Source organism: Clinocottus analis, unplaced genomic scaffold, assembly GCF_023055335.1.
Source record: "Clinocottus analis isolate CAN_PGR_092001 unplaced genomic scaffold, fCliAna1.0.p SCAF_12, whole genome shotgun sequence".
Taxonomy (NCBI): domain Eukaryota; kingdom Metazoa; phylum Chordata; class Actinopteri; order Perciformes; family Cottidae; genus Clinocottus; species Clinocottus analis.
The window spans coordinates 16,990,346-17,016,349 of record NW_027175843.1 but is presented as its reverse complement, the minus strand read 5'-3'; the positions used below and the strand labels follow the sequence as shown (position 1 = coordinate 17,016,349).

General features: G+C 43.4%; 1 protein-coding gene across 3 annotated transcripts in view; it reads right to left on the bottom strand.

Annotated features, from left to right (window-relative positions):
* The window catches only part of pard3bb (par-3 family cell polarity regulator beta b), a 180,865-nt gene that overhangs the window by 44,632 nt on the left and 110,229 nt on the right, over positions 1 to 26,004 (bottom strand). For all 3 annotated transcript variants that reach the window (XM_068572961.1, XM_068572959.1, XM_068572960.1), the window contains exons 20-22: positions 23,046 to 23,156; positions 22,309 to 22,686; positions 5,183 to 5,300 (exon numbers count right to left, since the gene is read on the bottom strand). In XM_068572961.1, coding sequence (XP_068429062.1) covers positions 5,183 to 5,300; positions 22,309 to 22,686; positions 23,046 to 23,156 — 607 coding nt within the window. The remainder of the gene's footprint in view (positions 1 to 5,182; positions 5,301 to 22,308; positions 22,687 to 23,045; positions 23,157 to 26,004) is intronic.

Genomic DNA, 26,004 nt, shown 5'->3' with positions numbered 1-26,004 from the left:
TGAAGGAATAAGGTCCAGATAGATGGATTAATAAATAAATGGATGTATGGAATAAATAAATAAATAGTTAACCAATTAAATGACAAATTCATACACTTACTACGTGCACTGAAGTAGACATTGTTCTTCAGCATACCGGCACAGAGGGGTGTTTTTGATGTTTGTTTCTGGGTGTGTATGCGTGTGTTGTAGCAGTGAAGAGAAGAGGAGGCAGCTGATTGGAAAAGAAAAGGACTCAAAGTAAAATAATCACAGTTATGGGGACAGAGCAGAAAGGTTTGCCGTCTCAACTGTAACTCCTCGACAAAAAAAGAGTTTTTCTCTGTTCCAGCTGACGTTAGGTGTATGCACAATAATAACTTTAGAGGAAGTGTGTACAGAAAATAGCTTCTTATGGCAAAACATGAATAAAATAAATGCTGTAAGGCAAGGTGGTACTGTGACATGATGAATCCGCCCATCAAGTTAACTCCAAAAATATTATGAGCAAAACAAAAATCTATTTCTCTCACATGACATATTTCTTACGGTTGGCTCAAAGGCAAGACTGGAGAAGACGTTCAAACATGAGCTCTGCAGTCTGACAGCTGACACCACTTCCACTCCGCTTTAGTTTTGGAGCAGTAAGCATGAGCGATTTATGAAATAACAGGGATTAGATGAAGGACACGGACAGGAAGATGAAGATGAGGGTGTGTATTCTAGAGACAAATAAACAGATGTATCATTGTCTTGTCTTAACTTGACTCCTATTGGTTGGAATTGGAACAAAACACTTTCATCCGCCAAAAGAGCGGACACATTTGGTCTATTGATACTTGTAGGCATGGTGTTGACTGGGACTCGGCCGCTAAAAGGCTCTTCTAACGCAGAAATGTGCTCAACCACTGACAGATACACCATGAAAATGGTACATTTCAGAGAGTGGGCAGAATGGAGATAAGTATGTAATGCGGTCCGAGCTTTTGTCTTTCTGGACCGAAAGTTGCACGCGCTCTCAAACTCCTTTTTAAAGCAGAACGTTACCAAATGCAGGAATACAGGTTAGTGAAACAAAGAGGAAGAAAACCAGCAGAGACTGTTTCCTTAACACCGTACTGATGAACGACTCTTGCTGATGTGAAGGACTCGTAATCTACGATGGCAGCATGCCCGCACATGCCCCCGAGACTAAGGGGACTTTCTGCTTTTGTGGCATTTTGCTTGAAATACAGTGAACGCACATTACGTTACGGTATTGAATGACATGGAGCGGGAAGGTCAGCGGCTGGGAATATTTGAGTTTCTATTTTGGAGGTGTACTGTAGCTTCATGGTCGCCGATAAAAAAAAGTGTTTGCTGAATGATCATCTTCCAAAAAAAAAAACACCTTGATAGATGAAATAAATGCAGTGAGACTAAAAGAACAGCAGGAGCTTGATGAGAAGGTGCAGTATGAACAGTGTGGTGGATAAGGAGCATAAGGAACATCAACTTTCTGTGCATTTGTTTGTCTTATTCTTTTTAATTTGAAAACATCACATTATTTTCCACGCTTTCCTGGAGATCCCTGACCTGTGTGAGAGACCCTACAGACAAATAATTAGCATTATGAAGGTAGCAGAAAGTGAAGTTCATATCTCAACTCTAACTAAGAGGAATCTAGATTAAAAAGTTCTCGACGTACGCCTTCAATATGTGCAAAGCATTCCTGTGGCTACCAAAGAAGCTACATAAAGAATAAAGGGGCAACAACGACTGGACGCCCAGAAAAACGCTTCACAGGATAAACACAAGGCAAGTGCAGGGGTTGAATCAAATGCAAAGGCAGCAGACAGCAGCACTACCTCAGTATTTTCTAACTCAGAGCCCAGAACACAATGCCCTTAGGAATGACTGCATGTCAATGAACGCACACATTTAAGCCCAAAGTACAGGGGGAGATAAGATACAGGCTTTTCATTCATTTAATGCGACAATAAAAGCTGTGTCACACCGCCCACTGCAACAACCGGCTTCCAGGCCCTCACTGTGGGATCGTGCATGCGTGTGTGCACGTGAACGTGACAACAGCGCCCTGTTGGTTCAGTTCCTCTCTCCTTCGGGAGAAAGTCTGGTGATGTCTTCCAAAATACACCCGCCCACCCGCAAGCACACAATGCACCCACTGGGAAACCAACTTGTGGTGTGGCTTTTGTTGTTTGATAATTGTTTTTAGGCAAACTTATAGTTTTGCTAGCGGAGACAGCTAACCCATAACCATGAATCAATGAGATGGTAATGGAGCTACGGGGAGAAAAACACTCAGTATACTGTGGCAACATTGCATGAGGTACTCTCTCTTTCCCTCTCTCTCTTTTGTCCCCCACTTTCTCTCTTTACCCTTCAGATCCCATTGCTTTTACTTTTCAGCCAATCCTAAACAATATATATTGTTAATATAAACTCTCTCTCTCTCTCTCTCTCTCTCTCTCTCTCTCTCTCTCTCTCTCTATATATATATATATATATATATATATATATATGTGTGTGTGTGTGTGTGTGTCTTTAGGAGAAACAAACAAACCAATAAAAGTGAAATTGAAGAAGTTTGCTGTCGGCTCACTTCCATAAGCATTACTTCTCCCTCTACACTTCCCACAGAAAGCCAGTCAGGTAAATAATCACCTCTGCTTTAATTAATAAATGCATCATCCTTAATGAGAGGGGCTTGTTATGCACTGTGGCAACTGCTAAAGCTCTGTTTTTCTTTTGATTTTTTTTTTTCTTCTCCCTTTTCCTTTTTTTTTTTCAACTTTCAAACTTCAAACTTAATTTCCACCTCTGAAGCATGCTAATTGCTTTCCCTCTCAGCTTTATAAACAACAACAAAGTTTTCTCATTTGGAGGCAGAGAACGGTGTAATGTGCGGCTATCGATCGCACAGGGGGAAAAGAGATTGCCCCTGGCTGGTCACACACCAAATGACTTTAAGATCGAAAATTAAAGTGGTCGAGGTATAACTTTGGATAAACACTCAGAGTGGAAACGTCTAACGTTGATTTCACTATTCTGTTACATAAAACCACAGGAAAGAATGCATGTTAGTCCAATAAATAGTGTAAAACCCAAATATATGTATATATTTCTCTATCCCATAACACAGAAAAGCTAATTGATTTAATTGTTTGATTTTCAAAAAGTTGCTAATTCACGACCAACGTGTAAGAAATTGTAATATTTATTTTAAGTTCAACTTAAGTCGCCATGTCACCGGTTACTATCAATTCAAGTGCATAGAAAACCCGTAGTCACATTTAAAAGGTTACCAGGTTATAGCAGGAAGTTATAGTTGATTCCAATTTTCCAATTCACGATGCACAATCTGAACAATCTTTTTATTTTTTTTATTTGTATGTCTTGAGCCCTGATCGGAGGCATCTGCGGTCTCGAGTTTTGGCTTGAACTTGATACCAAAGTACGTGTTCTCCTGAGATCCCCATGTTAAACAGGTTTAATCATGCTGGGTCAACCTCAGCTGCAAAACTATATGTCATTAAACCTGTTGTGGTCTCTTTATATGGTCTGGCACCTGGCAACATTATTGAACTGTTAAACCCGAGCTCCTCCAATAATACCCTTTGAGCTATTCCTCAGTCAAGGCTCAAGCCCACGGGTGAGTGAGCCGTGTCCTTTAGGGCTTTACGCCCTGGAATGACATGCCTGAGGAGATCTTACTCTCCATTTAGTTTTTTCCTGATGAGGTTTGACAGTATCCTGGTTCAGAGCGAGGATCACGGTGCAGTGGTTAAACTGGGATGTGCTGCAATAAAACCTGTCCATTTGTCATAGCAGATTAATTTCAGCTCCATCAGGGAGACTCATTTTGGTTTGCTGGGGCTGATTTTATTTTTTTCCTTAAAGAGCCGTAAAGAGCCCGGCTGAAATGTCAGCGCAACAAGAGGAGGCGAGGGGAGATCCGGGAGGCACCTGGCTTCACCGTAGTGAAGTCGGGTTTGAAGTGAGACTGGAAGAGAGCGAGCGTCGTGTGTGTTCTGAAAAGACAAACTTTACCCCGTGATACCATTAGTGCGTCGCTGAGAAAGGACACATTTGTTTTCAGTAACGGGAAGGTTCCTAAAAAGGGAAAAACCATTAAGTCGCTCTTTGTCCAAACAAGTAGCCTGCGCTCGCCTGCACTACTGTGTATACCTACGGAGATTTAATATTCACAAACAGTAAACATTAATACATATTCGACATTTCCATGACGTCAACTCCCAGTTAACAGAGAGCTCTTCTGCCCTTGTGTACATGTAAAATGACGGATGGGAGTTTTGCATCGGTAAACAGTGTCTGAAGAAAGTCAACCGGGGGATACAAATGGTTTGGCTGAGCCTTAAACAACCTGTAATGCGTCGGGCGCCCGAGGCGGAGCTGCTAACGTTTGACAGGTCTTGCGATCCACCAGCTCTGTTAACATCGTAACCTATAAAAACACATTAGAGCGAAGGTGTAAAGAAACATAGCCTCAAGTACGTCGGTTCGGGTGCATGAACGCACTACTCTCTGAACAGCGAAAGCAAAAGGAAACATTTGGCAGCGCGGAAGGAGAGACATATAGTCAGTCTCTGATTGACAAAGAAATATGCCAAAAGTACTGGCAGCGTGAGGATGTAAAAAAAAAAATCAGATCTGCAGAAACATATTTGTAACAGTGGAGCCGACATTTGCTTAGCAACAGACTGCTAACAAAGTCATTGCCGACTGACACCGGGTGAGAGTGTGGGCGGTGATTAATAACGCACCTGTCATTGCGGAGGTTTTTTTTTATTTTTTTAAGCTTCTTCCAGCATGACTCCTAAAGTCTACCGCGCTGATTACGATTCTGTGATTTGAAAACCACTACCTGCGGGATGACAAGTGATTCAAACCCTCCACTTATCTCCTCTGCGTGCGTATCATCAGTGGGAAAGCGGAGTGAATCGCTCTCGATCAGCTCGCTGCCCACAGGAGACGCTCACGCCACAGAGCGCCCTGCGGCCGAGAGCTACAAAGGCGATAAGGCAGCCAGGAGTCTGATAAGAAGTGGGGAGGACAGGTGAACACTTGCCCGATGACGGACAGACCGATGAGAGTGGAAGTTACAAACGGTGCTTTGGATAAAGAGGCTGTTTTTCGGGTCTGTGGAAACTAAGTGCGCGTGCGTGTCTGCGCTCCTCACCCTCGGCGCTTCGTTTTCGTGTCCTCTGCGTCGTGGGTCGGGCTCTTCATACGGTGGCACTACTCCTTCTCTCCTCGCCTGCTGGTATTCTCTTCGTAGCTGCTGGATCCTGTCCACACTGCCACACACAAGCACAAACACAACCGGGTTAATGAAGCTTTTACACCTCGGAAAGGTCTTTACGCGCCGGGGGCATGATGAATAAATGACACGGAAAACTGCAAAACCATGAATATTACATGTCTGGGCTTTTATTGTGAAAGGTCAGAACGGAAAGAGCAGACCTGGTTCGCTCTGCCTTTAGGTTTGACGGAGGAATAAAGTTTGATGTTTTTTGATGTCAAGGTTTATGTTAATAGCAATTCTACACATTGTTTGATGACTTCAATCGCAGTTTAAATTAAAAAAAATCTTGTTTCATGCAAATTCATTTATGACAAAAACGACATTTAAAATGAAAAATGTTGAAATGTTGCAGGTGTGATGAAGTATCCCCCTAAAAATTGGGTGAATCAAGGTTAGCTCAACGACGATTCTCCATCTTTATGTTGCTTTACACTTTGACAAAGGTCAAGCTCACAACTGAATTAATATCATTATGTTATGAAAAACACTTTATTTAGATGAAATCGCCAACCAACGAACCAGCTGTGCTGAAGACGAGCGAGTAGAAGACATCGTTTAGTCATACAGTGATTTTACCCACAACAGCCTGCAGTGATACAGAGTAGAGACTCTCCTGTGGACACGCTTACGGGCACCACACACACACACACACACACACACACACACACACACACACACACACACACACACACACACACACACACACACACACACACTTGACTTTATTTATTTGATGTGGACATCACAATGGCATTAGAATTCCTAGCACATATCTATGCACAAAAAGAAAACCAGACGCACACACACACAGACACACGCACACACACAGACACACACACACACACACACACACACACACACAAACACACACACACACTCTTGATCATTCTGACTGCCTTCATCTATATCTGTTTTTCCACCTTTTTGCTTTTTCTCTTGCAGAAGGCAAGAAAAACAAAAATATCAATCACATGAATATTCTTTCTTTCTGTCAACAGCGGAGAAAACGACAGCATATCAACAGTGACCCCTGGGCACCCTTGCGAGTAACGTACAAACACATCCACACACCCACACATAATGGAAATATGGAAAGTCACATCATACACATATTCAACATTACAACTGCAGTGTGCAATTCCATGAGCCTGATTGATGGAAGGAGGACAAATGTATTGATGCACCGTCAGGCCATTTATGGAAAGTCAGAGAAATAGCAAAACACCTTCTTTCCGTCTCCGAGGCGGTCTGTGAACAACACCGCACCTTCTGAGGGTTGCATTTCAGGACTCAGCATGTGACCCATAATGTCATTTTTGGGGTATTTGTTTCTGTTACACTAGAAATCTACAGCCAGAAACATTTGCAAATGATTATTCTATCTCTTTGTCCGGGTAACAAACCTTAGGAAAACATGCAAAAACGTCTTCATAGCAGCCGTGTTTCTCTCTTTCAGTTTCTGCAGCCATCAAATAGAAGATAGAAGATGAAAAAAAAACTAACGATACACAATAAAAGACACCGAGGTCCATTGAGACAAAGTGACATTTACAAGAACTCCACCGTAAACGTTCCAGAAGCTAATAACGCCGACATGCTACTAGCACATTCAAGTTGCTAGCGGATTAGCGAGCTTTCAATTTCCTTCAACTTTGTTTTCCTTTGCGACGATAATAACTATCACAGAAAAGGCTACTGAATTAGTTGACTGCAATTAACGATAATTAATTCATGTGAAATGCAAAACCCTCATCAAGAAAACTCATGTAAATATAGTTCCACCTTCGCCTTCATAATAATAACATTAATTTGACATTGAAAATCAAACTCTTTACAGAAACACAAGTTTATAGTCTTCGATCCCCGTTATTTCTTCTGCTTTTCTGCTCTCGACCCTTCGTTCCACTTCCTCCCATCATTAATCATTAACCCGGAGAGGCGTGTGAACGACAAGAATAGCTGCAAATCTGTGTACCTTTATTTGTTTTATGTCGATTTGTGTTAGTATTTATGACTGACTGTATTGTGCACTACCTGTCCTTCATGATTCTCTTTTTTTCCGATATATAAGTTATTTATGTACAGCACATACTGTGCAGAGGAAATACATTCGAGTGAAACACGATCTAGACTCAATCTGTGTGTGTGTTTACATGTGGGTGTTTCTGTGCTCCATTCTCTAGCCTACAGGAGGCTAGAATATGCCTACAAGAGAGCTGCGTCTACAGCAACACAGAGTGACATCACACGCTGACGCCCAAGGATGTAACTCTCCTCTCGCCTTTGGATGTGGAACCTTTTGTGCGGATGTCCGATCGGCGCTGATGATGAATGTAGTCGATTGAACCCGATACATTCCTCAGTGTGTGCCTGTATTCACAGAGAAAGCTGAGCCAGCGGCCGCTAACTTTGACGTGACAGTGACGTAGTTTAGAGATAGATGGATGGATATGTACTTTATTAATCCCCAAGGGGAAAGTATATACACAACAGAATACAAATAAAAATAACTGTGTAGTGTGTACTAAGGAAATTACTATACATTAAATGTAAACAGAGTGTGCCAAATGTGCAAAATATATAAAATATACACACGATAGAATACAAATAACTGTGCAGAGTGTATTAAGGAGATTAAGTTCAAACAAAGTGTGCAAAATGTCCAATATGGAAGAGGAACTACGGGCTATTTCAGCTGGGGTTCCTGTGGGCAGCCACGGGCGCTCGAGATGTCGCTCAACAACACAACTCCTTCTCTCTCTCTGCTTGTATTGCAAGCTAGCTACGTTTCAAACAGCGAACTTGGCAAATCAAAATATAGTGCGGCGGATGTTTAGGGGCGAGGATACATCGTACAGTGTTTTTGGTTGACACAGATATTAAGTTTGACTTATTTGAGCCGGAGTATAGAGCCAAAGAAATGAAGCTGACGCAGAATGGTGGAGCCTTTGCTCAAATTGCCCGCTGACGCCAACAGAAATGGGATCACTCTGCTCAATAAACGTCAGTGTTGCTGTCGCCGATGCCAGCCCCCAGGCGTCCTCTGTGTAAGCGTTACTATGCATTCAAGTGTTACCCCCCACTTCGTCAGAGCTGTGCCGAGCTTATTCTTCAGGATCCTAGAGGTTAAACTGGACCACTGAGGTGAGTTTTTCTGTCACCGGACGCCATTATAAGCTACTGTTGCTGGGTGATTTGGGGCTTTGTATGTGCCGGATACAAACGAAGGAGTGAAGCTGTAACGTGCTGCCGTAAACGATGTGATAATGCAACTGTTGCTGCTGTCTTTGCTCATGCTGGTTCGGACTACAGAGCCTCTGTGCTCGCTGTTTCATCAAGTAGGTCCATGTCAATGAGGAAGGCAGAGAAACACCTGAGGCACGCCGGCAGCTCATCACAAGTGTATCACGCAGACAGAAATAAACACTTACATTCATAGGAAATCAATTCATATCCCGCTTCTTCCCTTTCCACTTAAACTCACCTTCTGACCCCTCCCCCAGTTTTTCTGATTGCATGTTCTCATGGAAGGAAGTATATACATAAATACAGAATACTCAACAACATGTTTTACATGAAGCATGGAGTGGATTTATCTCAACACTCTTGGTGTCTGTGTTGTCTGAGTCATGAGTGGCACCACTTTCTCCTTTATTAGCGCCATTCCACACTTTGGCTGAATTGGAAATTAGGGAGGAGGTTAAAGGTGAGAAATGAAACAAAGTGTGACTGCATATCGATGGACAAAGTGCAAAACCTCCTGTCTGCAAAATGATCTGCACTTTGTGTGTTTTTCTTTTTCTTTTTTGTGTGTAACAATACGTTATTTTTAATGTATTCACAAAAAAGTGCATTTTTCGGATGGGATGTTTTGCTCTTCGGCCACGGATAAAAAGCCGGTGGAGACGTGAGGGTTTAAAGAGACGTTAGTGAAACGTGTTCTGTTGCAGTCTATTCCTGTATTGTTCTGTGCTTCGGTTCGTTCTCCTCTGAGCTCTTTGGCTGCGCTGTTTCATGTGCATGCATCACAGGAGGAATGATTTGTGCCACACCTCACACACACACATAAATACTTTTACAAACACACACACGTACACACACACTTACACTCTCTCATATTAGTGACAGAGGGCCCAGGAGAATAGGATGGTAAAATGTACACAACATTCATTTTATAGACGGCATGCACGCATATCACACACACACACACACACACACACACACACACACACACACACACACACACACACACAGGGCGCTTTATAAGATTTATGACCTGGCATAAAAGTAGGAGGGCGGGCTCAAGAATACATAAATATGATAAACAAAGACATAACACACACAACACATCACATAAAGACACAAACACAGCTATGCAAATAGTTCCATGGTCGCAGACGGAGACAGCTATTGATGAGAGAAACACATAAGCCATAAAAAAAAGCAGTTGTATGACATCACTTTTTAACTACCTCGTGGTCATTAAACCTTAATAGAGTTGGCTCATATGATACAGAACATTATGACTCAATACTAAAAATATCTTTGCCATTAAAGTGCTTTTTTTTTCTTTTCCTACTTTAATACTTCAATCTCTCATCAGGAATAACTATGGCATTCATTTTGGAATATTTCAGTAATATATTAGGGCGGAAAATAATAAGTACGTATGTATAAAGCTTGCATGTTTCAAAATAAAAGCACAGACCTGAGCGTTAGTCCAGTCCTCTCCCTCTTTCTCTCTCACACACACACATACACACACGGGAAGATCAATCTCATGCTCTAGCTCTGCCACACCAATAATAATTCCATAAATGTTTAAAATCAGAATCAGAAACCCGGCAGAGCTGTTAATAATGCTGCCATTAATAATTAAGACTTCTGTTCCATTAATAACATGGTGAGATATGGTCTAAAATATATCAATGTCCACAGCAAAGGGATATGTCCTTGTCATTAAAGCCTGTAAATATTTACTACCCCGGTTAAAGAAGATGCACTTTCCGCTCTCTGGTTTGCTATTAATCAGTTTTTTTCAGATCAGTGTCACAAAGTGCGAGACTCCACCGCTGAAGCCAGGAAAAAGTGAGACATGTGATCAAAGGTCATGTTTAACATTCATTTTTTATGACGTGATGCAAAATCAGTCAAATCCTGCACAATCCATTAAGGGAAAAAAAACATATTACGTACTTTTAAAGATGCTTTATTTATTTACACTCTATTGCCCACGTTAAATGCAAATACTTTGAACAGGCATTATCAGCTTTATAACTTAATAACCACATTAATAATGTAAATACATTACCAACACCAGTGCTGGTATCTAAAGGGAAATTTACCTCGGCAGCTATTGTTTTTTTCCTTACATCCGAAAAGAAACTATAATCAGCGATGTATCGAAGAAAGATGGGGACAGAAAAAAGAGATGGACACACGAGACTAAGGGTGAGACAAAGAAAGAGAGAAAGGACGGGTCACGCACCTTTTTTTAGTGCTCTCTAACAGATGACTTTCAGCTGAAAGGTTCCATAAATCTGACACAAAATGGCTCTGGTGCAGTCTGCCACACGAGCAGCAACACACATGCATAAGCTCCTGGACTCACACACACACACACACACACACACACACACACACACACACACACACACACACACACACACACACACACAAACACACACACACACACAGGTGATGTATGGTCTCCTCTTAGTTGTGGCACAGGGGGAATATGTCATTCAGACCCTCAGCTCTGTCTGATTTATCACATGTCTGTAAATGTGTGTATGCGAGCGTGTGTGTGTGTGTGTGTGTGTGTGTGTGTGTGTGTGTAGAAAGAGCAGAACGTAGTGAGATTCTATTGACATCTCTTGGATGGATTGAGTGCTAAAATTCCGTATGAGAGGGAGTGAAATTGTGCTTTACTTTCCAGATATTGCAATGTGCGCTTGAGAGAGACAAAGACAAAGAAAAGAAAAGGATTTCTAAAAGATGCTAACAGAGCTCTTGACCTTCTGAAAAAAGAGAAGCAAAGTAGTAAAGTAGGATTTCCTTTCATTAGCACGGACACAAAGTCATGATAGCCATTTGGAAAAATCAATGAAAGCTTGAAAACATAAACTGCAATTGATTAAAAAAAAAAAAAAAAAAAAGCTTAAGAGATGGTCCACGCTTTCTATGAATGGAAAAGAGGAAATTTGCGTCTTTGCGTCCCGCTGATGCTAATCAATGCAGCAAACAATAACTGCGGCTCTAGAAATGTCAGAGGAATAAATGACTGTCTTTACCCTTTTCAAGGCAACAATAGATGGACATCGACTCCCTGTGAGATGCTGAAAACCTTTTTACCCAATAGTACGGATTAGGAGAATTAATCTTAATTGTACATAATCAATGAAATACAACTATATAACTCAGGCAGCATTGTAACTATTTGAACAGTCTAATAAGCGTGACGGTTGTATTATTTTTAGACAACGGTATCTCCTCTCGGCAGTCGATAACCGAGAGGGAAACAGAGGAAACGGAGCCGACTGAAAGTGACAAGGGGGAGCCGTTGTCTCTCCCTCGTTCCACGCGACCACAAATGCGTGCCGGTGTGTGTGAGTGTGTGTGTGTTCTCCCCCGAGTCCAGCTGTTGAGTCGAGGATCGTTATCAGCTGTGTCTGACGAGGATCAGCCACATCACAACAGCAGACACAGGTCAATGCCCCCCCCCCACCTCCTTCCTGTATCTAGTATCTGTGTTTCACTCGGCAGCTTGCCCTCACTCGTCGACGCAAACACACACACAGACACACACAGGATTACTTGCTCGTACCAAAACAGCTTAATCAATGCGAGTTATTGTCCGCCGTGTGTTGACGCGGGTGCGAGTCTTCTTTATATTATACGTTGGGTCATGTTGACGCTTCCGTGATGCATCGAATTTTGCCCCGCGGCGCTTCCCGATACTGTGACTCACTTAGAGCCGTGAATATCCGCTGCACTGTCACTCTTCTCTCCGCAATCTATTTCCAATTCCTCCATTCATCCTTTCCCCCTTCCCACTCTCCTCGCCTCGTTCTACCCTCCTCAATTTATGCAGGTAATCATCTCCGCCGTCATCCCTTCCCTCCCACTCCATCGTAATCTCTTCATCATCTGCCCATCTAGCTCTCCTGCGCCCGGCCTCCGTCTTCCCCTCCCTCCACGTCTCCCTCGCCTCGCTCTTCATCGTCGCCTTCCTCCTAATCTCCCAAGCCCGTGCTAGGCTCTAATTAGCCGACGTCTCCGCTAATGAAGTCTGACAACGAAAGATCACCAATGCTGGCAGGTGGGTCGGGGGCGAGGGGGGGGGTGGGGAGAAAGGGGCAAGTGTGGCGATAGAGAGAGTGTGCGGAAAGAAAGAGTAGCGCTGTGCGGTTGTGTGCTGTCAGGTCGCTCTGTTGCTCTCTTTTTCCTCGACAGGCTAACAGGAAGTGACACGTGTTTTTAAAATGCAGTTGACAGGATATGACACCTCTCCGTACGCGGCGGCGGCGTCAGAGCACGGGGAGTAATTAGTGCGCCATCGACTGCCGTGACATCAATCAGACTGGCTGTCTAAACGCCGGCGTGTGCGAGAGAGAGACACTCACAGTGGCAGAGAGGGCTGGCGTCCAATCCTCCCGATAATCAGTGCGTGTGCGCGTATTGTAGAGATTGGAAATTGCCTGGCATAACATTATTTAGACAAGCCTTCTGTGTGTGTGTGTGTGTGTGTGTGTGTCTGTGTGACAGACAGAGAGAGAGAGAGAGCGACGCATCGCTACAGGTGGTAAACTGGCTGGCATAAAATCATGTAGGCAGGCTGTCTGGCTCAACATTCCCCTTTGACTTTACCAGCTGTGTGTGTGTGTGTGTGTGTGTGTGTGTGTGTGTGTGTGTGTGTGTGTGTGTGGCTGGAGGCCAATTTGCCTAAAGCCTCTGCCAAGCACAATAGCTGTGGATGGCATCTCTCTAAAGCTGGTCGTGTACCTGACACGAGGGGTTAACGGCTGTCCTGTTCGAGTTACCGATTGATTCGTATAGCTCGGTGTTATATGTATCTGGTTATATCATATGTTGTATTTAATTTCACCATCCATACAAAGATGAGATGCTACAGTTGGCAGGGTGTTTGTCATAGAGGTCAGAACAATTTTGGTAAGTTCAGACAATTACATCACATTACTTTGTCCTTTCAAACCTTGACAGCGAGTAAGCCATGTTACGATATTAAAAATGTACGGTGGGATCTAATCTGACGTCACAATATCGACATAATATCAATTAGTGGTGTCTCGTGGTTTGGCACTCATGTGAACTGCGGATCGATTACACAGTTTAACTAAATTATGTACTAGAATTAAATGTGTATTGATGTTCGTTATGCGCTATGGAAATCATATTGCATGCGTTCTGTTCGGCGATCTGTGTGGAAATTGGCAGGAGGAGAGCTAGTTACGTTAGCATCTGCGCTAACGGCTCTCGGACAAAGACTGCAGTCAGCTGCATTGCAAAGTGATCAGATAAAATGAGCATTGGGCGAAGGTACATCAAAACGTTATCGTGATGCGTTCACATGCAATGTCATAAAATGTAATGATGGTGAGAAACTTGAATTAATCCAATTGTTTCACAGCAAAATACTGAGTTATTAGCAAGGGAATAATTACTTGTTTAACTTCCGACCAATAGCTCTAAGCAGCTTAAAATACTTTCTTAAAACTCTGAATACAAAAATGTGTTTTAATCAATAAAAGTACAATCTTTTTTTCCCGTTATCATTTGAATTGTGTTATAATTTCTGATGGTTTACACTGATTTTAGAGCAGTTTAAATACTTTTTTGGGGAAAAAAAACTACAGTCTTGAGCCTTGTAGACCAGCTGTTATAACCAAACAACACAAGGACGGGATCTGAAATGTATGGATCATCGATGATCGTCAATTATTGTGTGATGTTCCCTGTTAGTACGTGAAACAATCCGAACTGTGACATTTCTGCTCCGTCTCGTCTCTGTATTGCTCATCCCTCGTCACATCCATGTATTACTTTCGTCTCCATCGCTGAAAGAGATACCGGCCACTTTTCACCTCACTGTAGCTTCACATGAGGCGCTCCAATTACTTCGGAAGGTTTGAAAAGTCACTCTGGCTGACCTTTACACATGATGTCACCTCTCCCGTGCTCTCTGGTTTTTCTGTGCTGGTTATACAAATATTTTCTGGCCATGTGGACTCAACCAAGGTAGTTTTATTAGATTTAATATATGATTTAATTATGTATTATATTTACCGCTTTCATCTGAACTAAGTCAATTCACCCAACCTCAACAATAACTGATCCTACGCTTTCCCAAAAAAGTTATAATCGCTTAATCGTCACCCCCAAAGTTTTAAGGTATTTACAAAAGGTGTGGTGACAACTTCAGGGTTAAAAGGTATGAACATACATTTTGTTTTGGCTGTCTGTTAAAGAATTATTGCACAAACAATACACACTGTATGAACTAAGGTATGGTACAAATGAATAAAGGAACAACACATATCTATATAGGTGGAAATAACATGATAACATGGGGGATGTGACCCCGAGCGTGCACCTGTTGTGTGGAACTTTTAGCGTGTCCTTCTGTTCGTGTGTGTCCTCTGGAGAGAGTCTACGTGCACGTGTGGCCTTTTACCGCGTTCGTGCTCCATGGCGGGGCGGATGTCCTTTACATGGAATTTATTTTTCATTGAGAAGTACTTGGCAAATACGAGAGGCAGAATTCATAAATGAGAGGAAGAGAGTGCAACAGGGAGGGGAAGAGAGACCCAGAGCGGGTGTATTGAAGGAAAGAGAGAGAGCAAGGGGAAGGAAGGGATGGAGCGGACGAGTGCCTCTTGAGAGCTTTCTCTTATTAGCCGGGCTGAATCATGTGCTTTGAGTCCGCAAAAACACGCACTCTGGGCCTTTTCTCGTTTTGCTCTTCATCAACCCCCCCACTCCTCTTCTCATTCCTCTCATTTAGTCCTCTACACATTCTTTACTCTCAGCATCTCAGCTCCCCTTTCTCTTTTTCCTTTTAATTCCTCATCTCCTTTTCTCCATCTAATTTGCCCTTTTATAGTCCTGGACATTTACTGAGCCACTCCTCCTCCTCCTTCTCCTCCTCCTCCTCTGTGCAAGTCCTCACTTCGTCCACCTCTTTCCCCATTTCATCTGTTGAATTATCCTAAAACATCTCCCCCCATGCGAATCTCTTGCTTCCTCTTCTTTTATCCCTTTTTTCTTCACGAGTTGATCCTCTTTTCTCATTCCTGCAATTACGTGGGTCCACTAATGTCTCCTTTCAGCCACCGAGTGTAGACCCTCTATTCTCCAAATCATCCTCATCTCTTCATTTTTTTTCTCTTTTCACTCTAAACATCCACTGACCCTCAACTATTTTCTCCCGAATCTCTCCAGCTCGCTCCTCTTCTCTTTTCATTCTGTTCTTTTGTCTGTTTCCCCTATTTTCCCTAACCTTTATCCTCCACTCTCTCTACTCTATATCCCTCTCTTCCTGCTTTTAGAAAGAAATCCCCCATTTTCGTTAACATTTCCTTCTGCTAATTTATTCCTTTAGCCCCGAACACTTGTTCTGGCTCTTTCTTCTCCATACCCCTCTTCTGTTTCACCCCTTCACCGTTTTCTTTCTTCAACTCCCCTTCCTCTTTATTCCTAATCCCACTTAACCCTCCGCTTTAGCTCCCTTTAGTTCCAAAACACTCCAAACGTCTCTCTCATATCCGCCATGGTCCTTGAATCTGCTTGCTCCTTTCAGTAGTTAAATTAGCTGAAATTCCACATTTCTTTCCACAGAGTTTCAATAACAATGCAATTTTCTTTTGCACGCATATAAAGCCTCCGTTTATAAATGACAAAATAGGTTGCAAACACATGTGTGGGAAAGTTTATACAAGTAAAAAATGTTAGGAAGGTTAGTAGAAAGACCGTTCTCTTTGTGACAAGAAATCCACATCCTTTAGGTTGCTTTAACAAACAACCAAAGCCATCGATTGTGAAATGTGGACATTTGCTTGGAGGAAGAACAAGCCCAGTACGACTCCAGCGTTAGATCCATGATGAGTTAACTGAAATGAGCCGTTAAGTTACTGTCCCTACTGCAGCTTTTTCCCCAGAGGATTTAGTATAGATGGTAAATGGAACTGCGCATATATATATATATATATATATATATATATATATATATATATATATATATATTCCTAGTCTTTCTCCCACTCAAAGCGCTGTACACCACATGTGGATATTCACCCGTTCACACGCTGATGGCAGAGGCAGCCATGCAAGGTGCCACCTGCTCATGAGGCGCTACACTAATGCACATGCACGCACGCTCGCTCACACCGCTGGTGTAATTTGGGTTTCAGTATCTTGCCCAAGGACACTTCGACAAACACACACACACACACACACACACACACACACACACAGGCCCCTGCTTGCCGTCACTAATTAACTACAAGAAGAAAGTGATGTGGAAAAACGGCACACACACAAACCAACCTGCCACCCACTAAAAGCTCCCTCCTGTGTGTGTGTGTGTGTGTGTGTGTGTGTGACAAGTGTGCAAGATAAAGACAGTGAGTACGTCTTACTGTGTGTGAGGCACTCATTGAGCTGAAAGAATATCTGATTAATTAACATGGAGGAAAGAAAGCCTCTCCAGTGAGCAGCCAAGCAATGCTAAAAGCTCATCTTCCTCTCCTGAACGAGCTCCCCGTGTGTCTCTCTTGGTCTCTATTTCGCGATGATACACCAGAATGCACATTTTGGGAGCGAATTTGGACCAGAGCAGTATATACTGTATATGCAAGCTTAAAGGGATGGGTTGCATTATTTGAGGTGGGGTTGTATGATGGACAGTGTCGCAGATGGCGGTCGGCACTGGAGAACAGGAGACCCGTCTACATGTATGGAACACCAACGACTATGAATAAGTACCTCATACAACTCCACCTCGAACTATCCCGCGAGAAACGAATAGATTTACTCATATGTTTAGTTTCAGAAGTCAAAGGAGGCCTCGCCGCCGCCTCTTCTCTCCGATCTCACGTGGGAATCTGGTGGCTTGCGATACAGAAGGAGAAGCCCATTGTCGTGTGATATAAAGCAGTAACAGGGCGGCTGCTCCTCCAGCACAAACAAAAGTTCCTCGCAACGGCAGATGGTGGGACGAGTGAAAGCCAATGGCGAAACCACTTCCAACATGTTTATCCTCTTTAGTCAAGCAAACACAAATAGAGAGACACTAAGAAGGAGGAGGGGGGGGCTTTGTGTTATCCTTCCAGAAGATGTTTATTCAGCTTACTTTGGTATTAACTATGGAACGAAGGCTATTGTCAGATCGACCATGGCGTTTTTCTCTTTGTCTAAAATGTAAAAGGTGAGTTGTGTTCATACAGTATGTACTAAAATACACAATGACAAGTAGAGGCCTGCCAAACGGCTTGACATCTACAAATCAGGCAGGTAGGAAGCATCGCTCGCACCTTTCTAGGGTTGCAGCCACACCCCTCTGACAGCATTATTCACATCTGTCGCACGGCCACTGCCTTTGCTAAGTATCACTGTCTTGTGCTGTTCATTTCACGACGTTAGGAGGAGCTCTGCCTTCCGCTTTCTCGATTTAAAAGGTGACTCTGGACCCTCGCCCTCCACTCTTCATTTTCCTTTACATTACTTTCTTTCTTTCTTGATGTTATTTGCTCTCCATTTATCTCCCACTCATGCGCTACAGCGCCTCTCTCCTTCTCGAGCTCACTCCACTCCGGTCTCTCCAGACTGATTGTTTTCTAATTGGTGGAGTGCCAGAGGTCGTGGTTGTTATGGTAACCTGCAATGGGGGCACTTGGAAGGGTTAGGTAGCGGTGGTAGTGATTGGGGGCGAGGATGGGAGGGGTAGGGAAGAGGAAGGGAGGGAGGGAGGGGTGCCCACTCAAGAAAACGGAGGGCAGCACTTACCCGAGGCTTGGGTGGTCACTTCAGAAAATGGACTCCGTGTGCGCGTGTGTGTTTGACATCCTAACCACTCGGTTTTGTGCATGCACCTAAGCGTGCGAGTGCGCAGGAGGAAATGGTTCCGGGGAGAGGGTGAGCGACAGTGTGTATATGTGCATCCATGTGTGTGTGTGTGTGTGTGCGCACAGTGGTGGGCAAAGAATCCTGCTCTCCACTTGAAAATCTTCAAAAGAGCTCCCTTTTGCTGGCGCCCTTTTCTCTCCCAGACTGATTCCCACAGCGACTACCTTCCCCATGTGAGCCACTCAGGCCCTCCAGTCCGTCCATCTGGGCACCGAGATGGGAGAGAGGCGACTGCAGGTCCCCGCTACGCTGGCTAAATATGAAAATGCTAGTAGTTTGTTTTGTACTAGCACAGGATCCAACACAAGCTGAGGGGCTGAGTGGCAGTACATGCAGGAAGACAACGGACTGTCGCGTGGAGCCTGCTGGGTGATCACTTAATTCAAAATGTCAAACAACGGATCACACACTAAAGGTGACGTCACTCAGCTGTATTTATGTGCATTCTGGCAAATAACTGCTGATGGAAATCTCATGAGGACAACCTGTACAACCTGTATATATGCGCAGGCCCGGTGTTCACACGCAGCATTTTCAAAAAGAGACGCCTTCTTGTGGAGGTCGTCTTACGCACACGATGATAACATGAGGAAATACTTTGATGGAAAGGAAGGCAAGAAATAACATTTAGATAAGAGTGGATGCTTTTGGCCTGTGTGAAACACACATTCATGACTTTGTGTAAGTGTAATCTTTACCAAAATGTGTGTGTGCCTGCGTGTGTGTGTTTGTGTGTGTGTGTGTAATGGGTTCACTAAATGAGTCTCCATTAAACTCTTCCATGCATAAGGAATCGAGCGGGCGCTGCCCTTTAGAATTAAAGGTGCCGGGCTGGTTGAGAAGCAGACAGTGTGATATATTACAGTGCCGCGTGCTTAAATAACTGTCCCTCCATAATAGTGCTGTTTAAAGCAAACCTCTGATAACCAAAATGAATCTCTTTACACTCACAAATGCACACGTGCAGCCAGGCCTGTGAAAGCGTGCTGCGGGAATATGATTGAATCTATTTCACGTGATTTGACCTACATGGAAATTGCCGTATGAGGCGCTCTGCTGTCTGGAGGAAGTGACATGATGTTTGAATTCGGTGAAACTGCTGCAGAAGAAGAAGTTGTTTATTTGAATCATTCATTGGAAAAATCAAGGAACAAAGGAAAACATCATTGATATTTCAGAGGCCGGCTGCACCTCTACTTTGGAGTTTGTCAAAGCTTTTGAAAGATTTAAGCATTAGGGGCAACTACTGAGTGCCTATTGATTGATAATGTGCTTTTCGCTGCACGTGTATCCCAGAGATAGATATGAAATAATAGCATTTATGAGCTGTTTTAGTGTTTGGCTCACACCCAGCTCCGGAGTAAAATCACTATGTGGGCTTTTTAAATTAGCAGAGGTGCACCAGTAGTTACAGAGCAGACTGCATGGGTAAGCAGAGGCAACATAAAATAGCACCGTACTGATATAGAATCAGCATGCCGGATATTCAGCTTTTTTACCAACAGATAGCACAAATAAAAACAAAATAGTTGTATAATTAGACTTTTTTGAAACGATTGCTCCTCCATTATAAAGATATCAACTTGTTAATGCAACAATACTTTTTCAAAGAAGCCAACAAAGTGAAAGTAGCAACTGACAAATATACAGAAAACATTATGAAGTATAAAGCATTGTATCCTGCTCACCGAATATTCCAGCTGATCTTTATTGTCTGATCAAGAAAGACTCAAAGTTATTAACATTTCCACCGACTCAGCTGGCTTTTTGTGTGTTTGGTCATCGAGCAGCACTCACAGTTTCCAGAGGACGTGCGAGTCAGAGAGAGGGCAGTTTGATTTCAGCTGACGGTGTTGTTTCAGCCCTTAAATTATCATTATTACCCAACGTTACCAAGGACGAGGCATTTCTTCTTTCCTCGTCTGGCTTTTTTAAGCCATTTTTAATATACTTGACGTGCTTTTGAACAGATGGACATCTATCTACATCTAATATTCTGTCTGCATACTCACACACACACACACACACACACACACACACACACACACACACACACACAGCGCTACGTGCACACACAACTTTGTACATTTATTAGCTCATAGTCTGTTTACACTTTCCCATTCTCAAGCCTTCCTAACGGGGACAAATTGCATGTCCCCGTTATGTAAATCAATAGATTTAAGGGTGATTATTTGGTTTATGGTTATGTTTAGGTTAGAGTAAGGTTCCAGCGATTGTAGTTAGGGTACGTCTCCAGGAAATAAAGTCAATGTAATGTCCCCAAAAGTCCCGAAAACCTGACTGTGTGTGTGTGTGTGTGTAAGTGTGTGTGTGTATGTGTGTATAAATCGGTGTGGTATATCGCTGTGCTGAGGTGCTGATGGAATGGAGTCCTTAGTGATTTTGTTTATCTCCGTCTCCCACATGCATGCCGCGGCTCAGGCCTCCCTTGACGCACAGCAACCCCGAGTCACGCGCACACACACACACACACACACCGCTGACACAACTACCTTCTTTTTTTGGCACCATCGATTACTGTCAGCCGATACTTGGACTCGCTTCTGTCTGCATCATCAGGTTTCAGGAAGTGATGATAAATGAATAGCAGTATTTGCCAGGGCTGCTGTGGCCGTGGATATAGGTTTGCAAAAAACAAGACGTTTTACTTCTTTTAAGATAAGAGAGGGATGGGAATATTATATGTAAATATACATATATAATTAATAGTGGATGAATTACACTAAGCAGCCACAAAAGCACACCCTGGATCCCTTACTTATGTCTCTACTTCATCACGTTTTGTTGTGTTAGAATCTGAAACGTTGACGTACCATATCACAAATGTACAGAGAGAAAAATGAGATACTTAAATAATATGTGTTTCAAACTGACTGCATCTACATCGGGGTCTTGGATTGGCTAAAACTACACTGAACTCTGCTGGATCCCACGCCCCGTGTGCAAAAGGTGTACCCGACAAACCAAGGTCGAATGAGTCTTGACTTTTCATAATGAAACACTTTTTATGCAGCGAGGCAACAATATGTGAAAAATACAGTGTCGGAAAACATTTCTATGAAGTCTGAAACTGTCCATCAGACAAGGTTACTGACTCGCATGAAGACACGTACAGACATTAAGGTAAGGTGTGTGTGTGTGTGTGTGTGTGTGTGTGTGTGTGTGTGTGTGTGTGTGTGAGAGAGAGGATATCGACACTGGTAGATATATTCAGGAGTACGTGAGCTGTGACTGACATAATAAAGGTAAAGCGTAAGGATAGCAGAGCTGAGAGGAACACATTGAACCCTGCAGTGATGTCTTTGGGATGAACACAACATGCACACGCTCACAAGCACACACACACACACACACACACACAATATGTATATCAGTTGGCGTGCGAGTACTCAAGCGCTCACACTGAAGCTCAAAGCGAGCACAAACAATTCAAACTCTTCTTTTTGTCTGTCTGTCTGTCTCCATCTCTTTGTCTGTTCTCAAACAAACACACACACAGACTCACATGCACACACACACGCATGCACGCGCACACACAAAAACTGGCCCGTGGCAGATAAACCTGATTTAGACAGGAGGGGAAAAGAGAGGGAGAAATATAAAGCATCAGCAAGATAATGTTGCGAGGAAGAGGGATGAAAGAGGAAAGGAGCAGGTGGAAACCTGGGAGCCATCAGCTCACCTGTCTTCAGGATTGAGGACTTGGTTTATTTGCAGCTTTCAAAAGGGCAAAACTAATCCTTTTTAAGATCTTTTACATGTTAAATGAAATTAAAGATTGAAGAATTGACGACAGCCTCTTATGACTAAATGCAGAGAAGGTCATGGGGTCTTACCCGTCATTGGCGGGAGCAGAAACCGGAGGAGATATCGGTCCAGCTCCTCGTGGTTTATTGACTTTAGCGTACAGCCTATCAAGGGGGTCGTCGTCCGGGGCGGCACCAGGGTCGGTAGCACGATTCCCGTGCCCTGGAAAGGCAGAGGGGCCTTGTGGGGAAGGGGCTCCAACATGTCCGTGCTGGACTGTGCTGTAGGGAGGCGACTGAGGCGGCGGCTGCGGCATTGGACCCGTATCGCGGTCCCTGAAGGATTGTATTCGGGCATAGTTGGGGTCTGCGTCGTCGTCTTCAACATCTGGAAACGCCGCTACGCCATTGCCGCCCTGGTGGTCTCTGCGTCGCTGCTCCCTCAACTCAGGGTGCCCTACCTCGATCCTGACAGACAGATGGAGAGCCAATTAGGACGTCTATAAATATCTTGAAACACTGAGGTTTTTTTTTTTGATGAGTGGGATAATGATGAGTGAGTTACAACAAGGGTCTACCGCACATACATAATCTTTACCGAACCACACAGAAGCAAACCATTAGTATGGAGCCGGGGATTGACGAGCATGGGGAGAAGAAGGAGAGAGAGAGAGAGCGGAGAAAAAAGGAAAGAAATGGCGCTAATTTGTCCCACGAGAATAATAAGAGAAGAAAAACAAAAGACAGTAAATATACACACAGTATTTTAATCTGTATGTCAGCAAAAAAAAAAGCAAAAAAACGAAAACATCATCAATGCTCCCCACCTTTCCCTCTCGTCTTTTATCCTCTCAAACTCTTGATCACTCATAATGTCTGACTTCTGTCGCTGGAGAGCTGCTTTCGCCTCCTTCTTCTCCTCCTTCTTCTTCCCGAATCTGGACGGAGAGGAAACAGCGAGACGGGCATCAGACACAATGAGCTGAGGAGAGTCACGTAGAGAAAGAACACAGCAGTATAATAACTCAGTGTGGGGATTTCAACAGCCTGCGGCAGGATGTGGGACGGTGGAAGCAGATGAGGAACAAAACACGTCTACACGCACAAAGCATCATTCATTCAGTGCGAGAGCGGCCTGTGACTAAGTGTCGAGACCAAAAGGGAATTGTCTCTGCTTCTCTCCGTCCTCTTGCTCACAGACACAAACGCAAAGCAAGAAACACACAAATGTGAAGGTGTGTCACGCTGCAGCTGTCACAGTGAAACACAACCAGCATGCACTGCTGCTGCCGCTAAAGCTGCCGCTACAGTGAAGTCATATTTAAATTGAAATGAGTAAGTTGGCTTCCATGTGTCTTTGAGATGGAGAATTGTATTAAAAAAATCTCTGAAACTCTACGAACTACAATATAAAAATACCAAAGGTACAAAAGGCAAACAGATACAGCACACATAGATGTAAAAATAGGTAAAGAGTAAGCAGTTGGACCATCTAATGTAAAGTGACTCAATACAACTCTATATGTATTATATAGAGTGGGAGTAGTTCAATAAATGAGATAGAAAGCTACTGCTACTCGATTGCGCTAATCCAAATTAAAAGATGGCACACACACGACAGACAAAGTTTTAAGTGGCCGCACATCAATACTCAAACCACACCAGTCAATACAGTTTGTGCATGGTCAGCATCAGCAGCACACTACCACTGGACACTGCACAGGCCATAGCCAGGAGAGGGACCGGGGCTCACACACTCACAGTCACACACACACACACACACACACACACACACACACACACACACACACAAACAAATATCTGATTACAACGTCGTGACTGAATGTGAATGGATAACGTGAGCGGGAAGCAGTTTCCAGCGAAGGATGATTTACATTTTATTGTGTTGTTCACAACTGGATTTAATTCATCTTTAATGCTGACAGATGAGCAATCACTTTTTGGTTATTAAGAGCCATTCAGAGGATAAACGTGTCATTAGCATGTATAGCCTGCTCAAATGCTGATGCAAAAAAAAAAAAAAAGAAGTCTCTTCTCACAGAAGCTCATTAAGCTTCACCCGCCAGCAGCTGTATGGTGAGCAGGAAATGGTTAACTGAGCCAGTCAAAACTGCTTAATAGTTAATATCCCCAACATGCAAACCGTGACCTTATAACACGCCTTATGTTTTATTTATCCGCTGAATTTATTGATGTATTATTCTTTGGTCTGCACTTCCGCTGCCCATTGCGGCTGCTGTTCCTGAAGTATTACTCCACCGTACCTGCTTGTGCATTATTCAAGTGGACGTTCATGGTCATTCTAATGTGGGATTTTATGAGGGACTATTTTGTCGTTTAGCTCGTGCATGTCGGAGCATTGCCTGGGAAAACAAAAACCTAGTGTGGACGCCGGGCTAATCATTTCCTTTGAAATGCTTAATGTGGACTGGGTGGAGGGGAGGAGGGGGGGGGGGGGCGTGGGTGTGCATTAACAGTGTGAGTGTGTGTTTGCTTCACAGGGGACAGGCCTGGCTCTAATTACTGCTACCTCACAGAGCTCCAGGCTTACCCTTTTCTTCAACTCTCTCTCTTCCCCTCACTTACCCCTCTTTCACCTCCCTTGCTTTTTACCTGTTCCTCCTCCTCTACCTCAGCACTCTCCGCCCTTTCTCACATTAACCTCCAATTCTAGACCTTCCTTTCCACAGCTTTCCACTCGCCTTCGCCCCTTGTTCGGCATGTCCTCTCCATCCCCCCTCTCCTCGGTATCAAACACTTCTCTCGCAGCACTTAACCTCTCACTTCCCCTTCTCCTTTCGTCTGTGCTGTCCTCCCCACTTCTTCCTCTCGCCTCAGCTTTTAAACAGAGAATTACAAGATGAAAAATAAACTTGGGTTAAGGCTGGATTTCCGGTTGTTTATGTTACTTGACAAAGAGACATGACGAGTGGGAGAACATATGACTTTTAAAGCTCTTTAGAAAGGTGCAATGCAGACAACGTAGAATTTTAAACATTCAAAAGGGAACATCCTCCACTGCATGTCGAAGACGTCTAATATATCGTGTTGCAGATGTATCTGCTGCAACGAGCATGCTAACTATGCTAGCTAGTGATCAACTCTGCCCAATATATATTTTATCGATATTAGATATGAGGGTTTTGGACAACTGATGGAAAACTATTCAATTTAAATTAAATAGTGGATACAAAAAACATGTCTTTCTCCATGGTGTCAAGGTCCATAGTGAAGATGAACAAGTCCAATTAGAATAAACAAGAAAGCCTGTGTACTGTTTTTATTTGCTTACATTTAGCAGCTAATGGAAGGGGAAAAAAAGAGATAAGGAGGGAGGAAGATGTACAAAGATAATGGACAACAACAGCTTAATTAGGCCTGCCGTCCCTCTCTATTCCCTCTTGATGGTAATATTACCGGGCTACACTGGGAGGAAACGTGCATGGACACAAACACACAATTTAATGACGATACACACATAGATATAGGCAGAAACATAGAGAAGCCACAGACACAGAACATACTAGTTTGTGTGTGCGCCATTTGCAAGTGAGTGAAGTAACAGAAACACAAAGCTATACGTTCTCGAGATGCCAACGAAGTGCAAAGAGAAAAATAAGATGGAATCAATAGGATGTAACTCGGCTTGTCTCGTGATGTCGTGACACTCACGTTTGACTTTTTCCTTCCCTCTGCATCTTTGAGCAGGAGGCAAACGCATCAATCCGTTTTGTGTGTTTCCCTTTTTGACTTCTGCCCGACAAC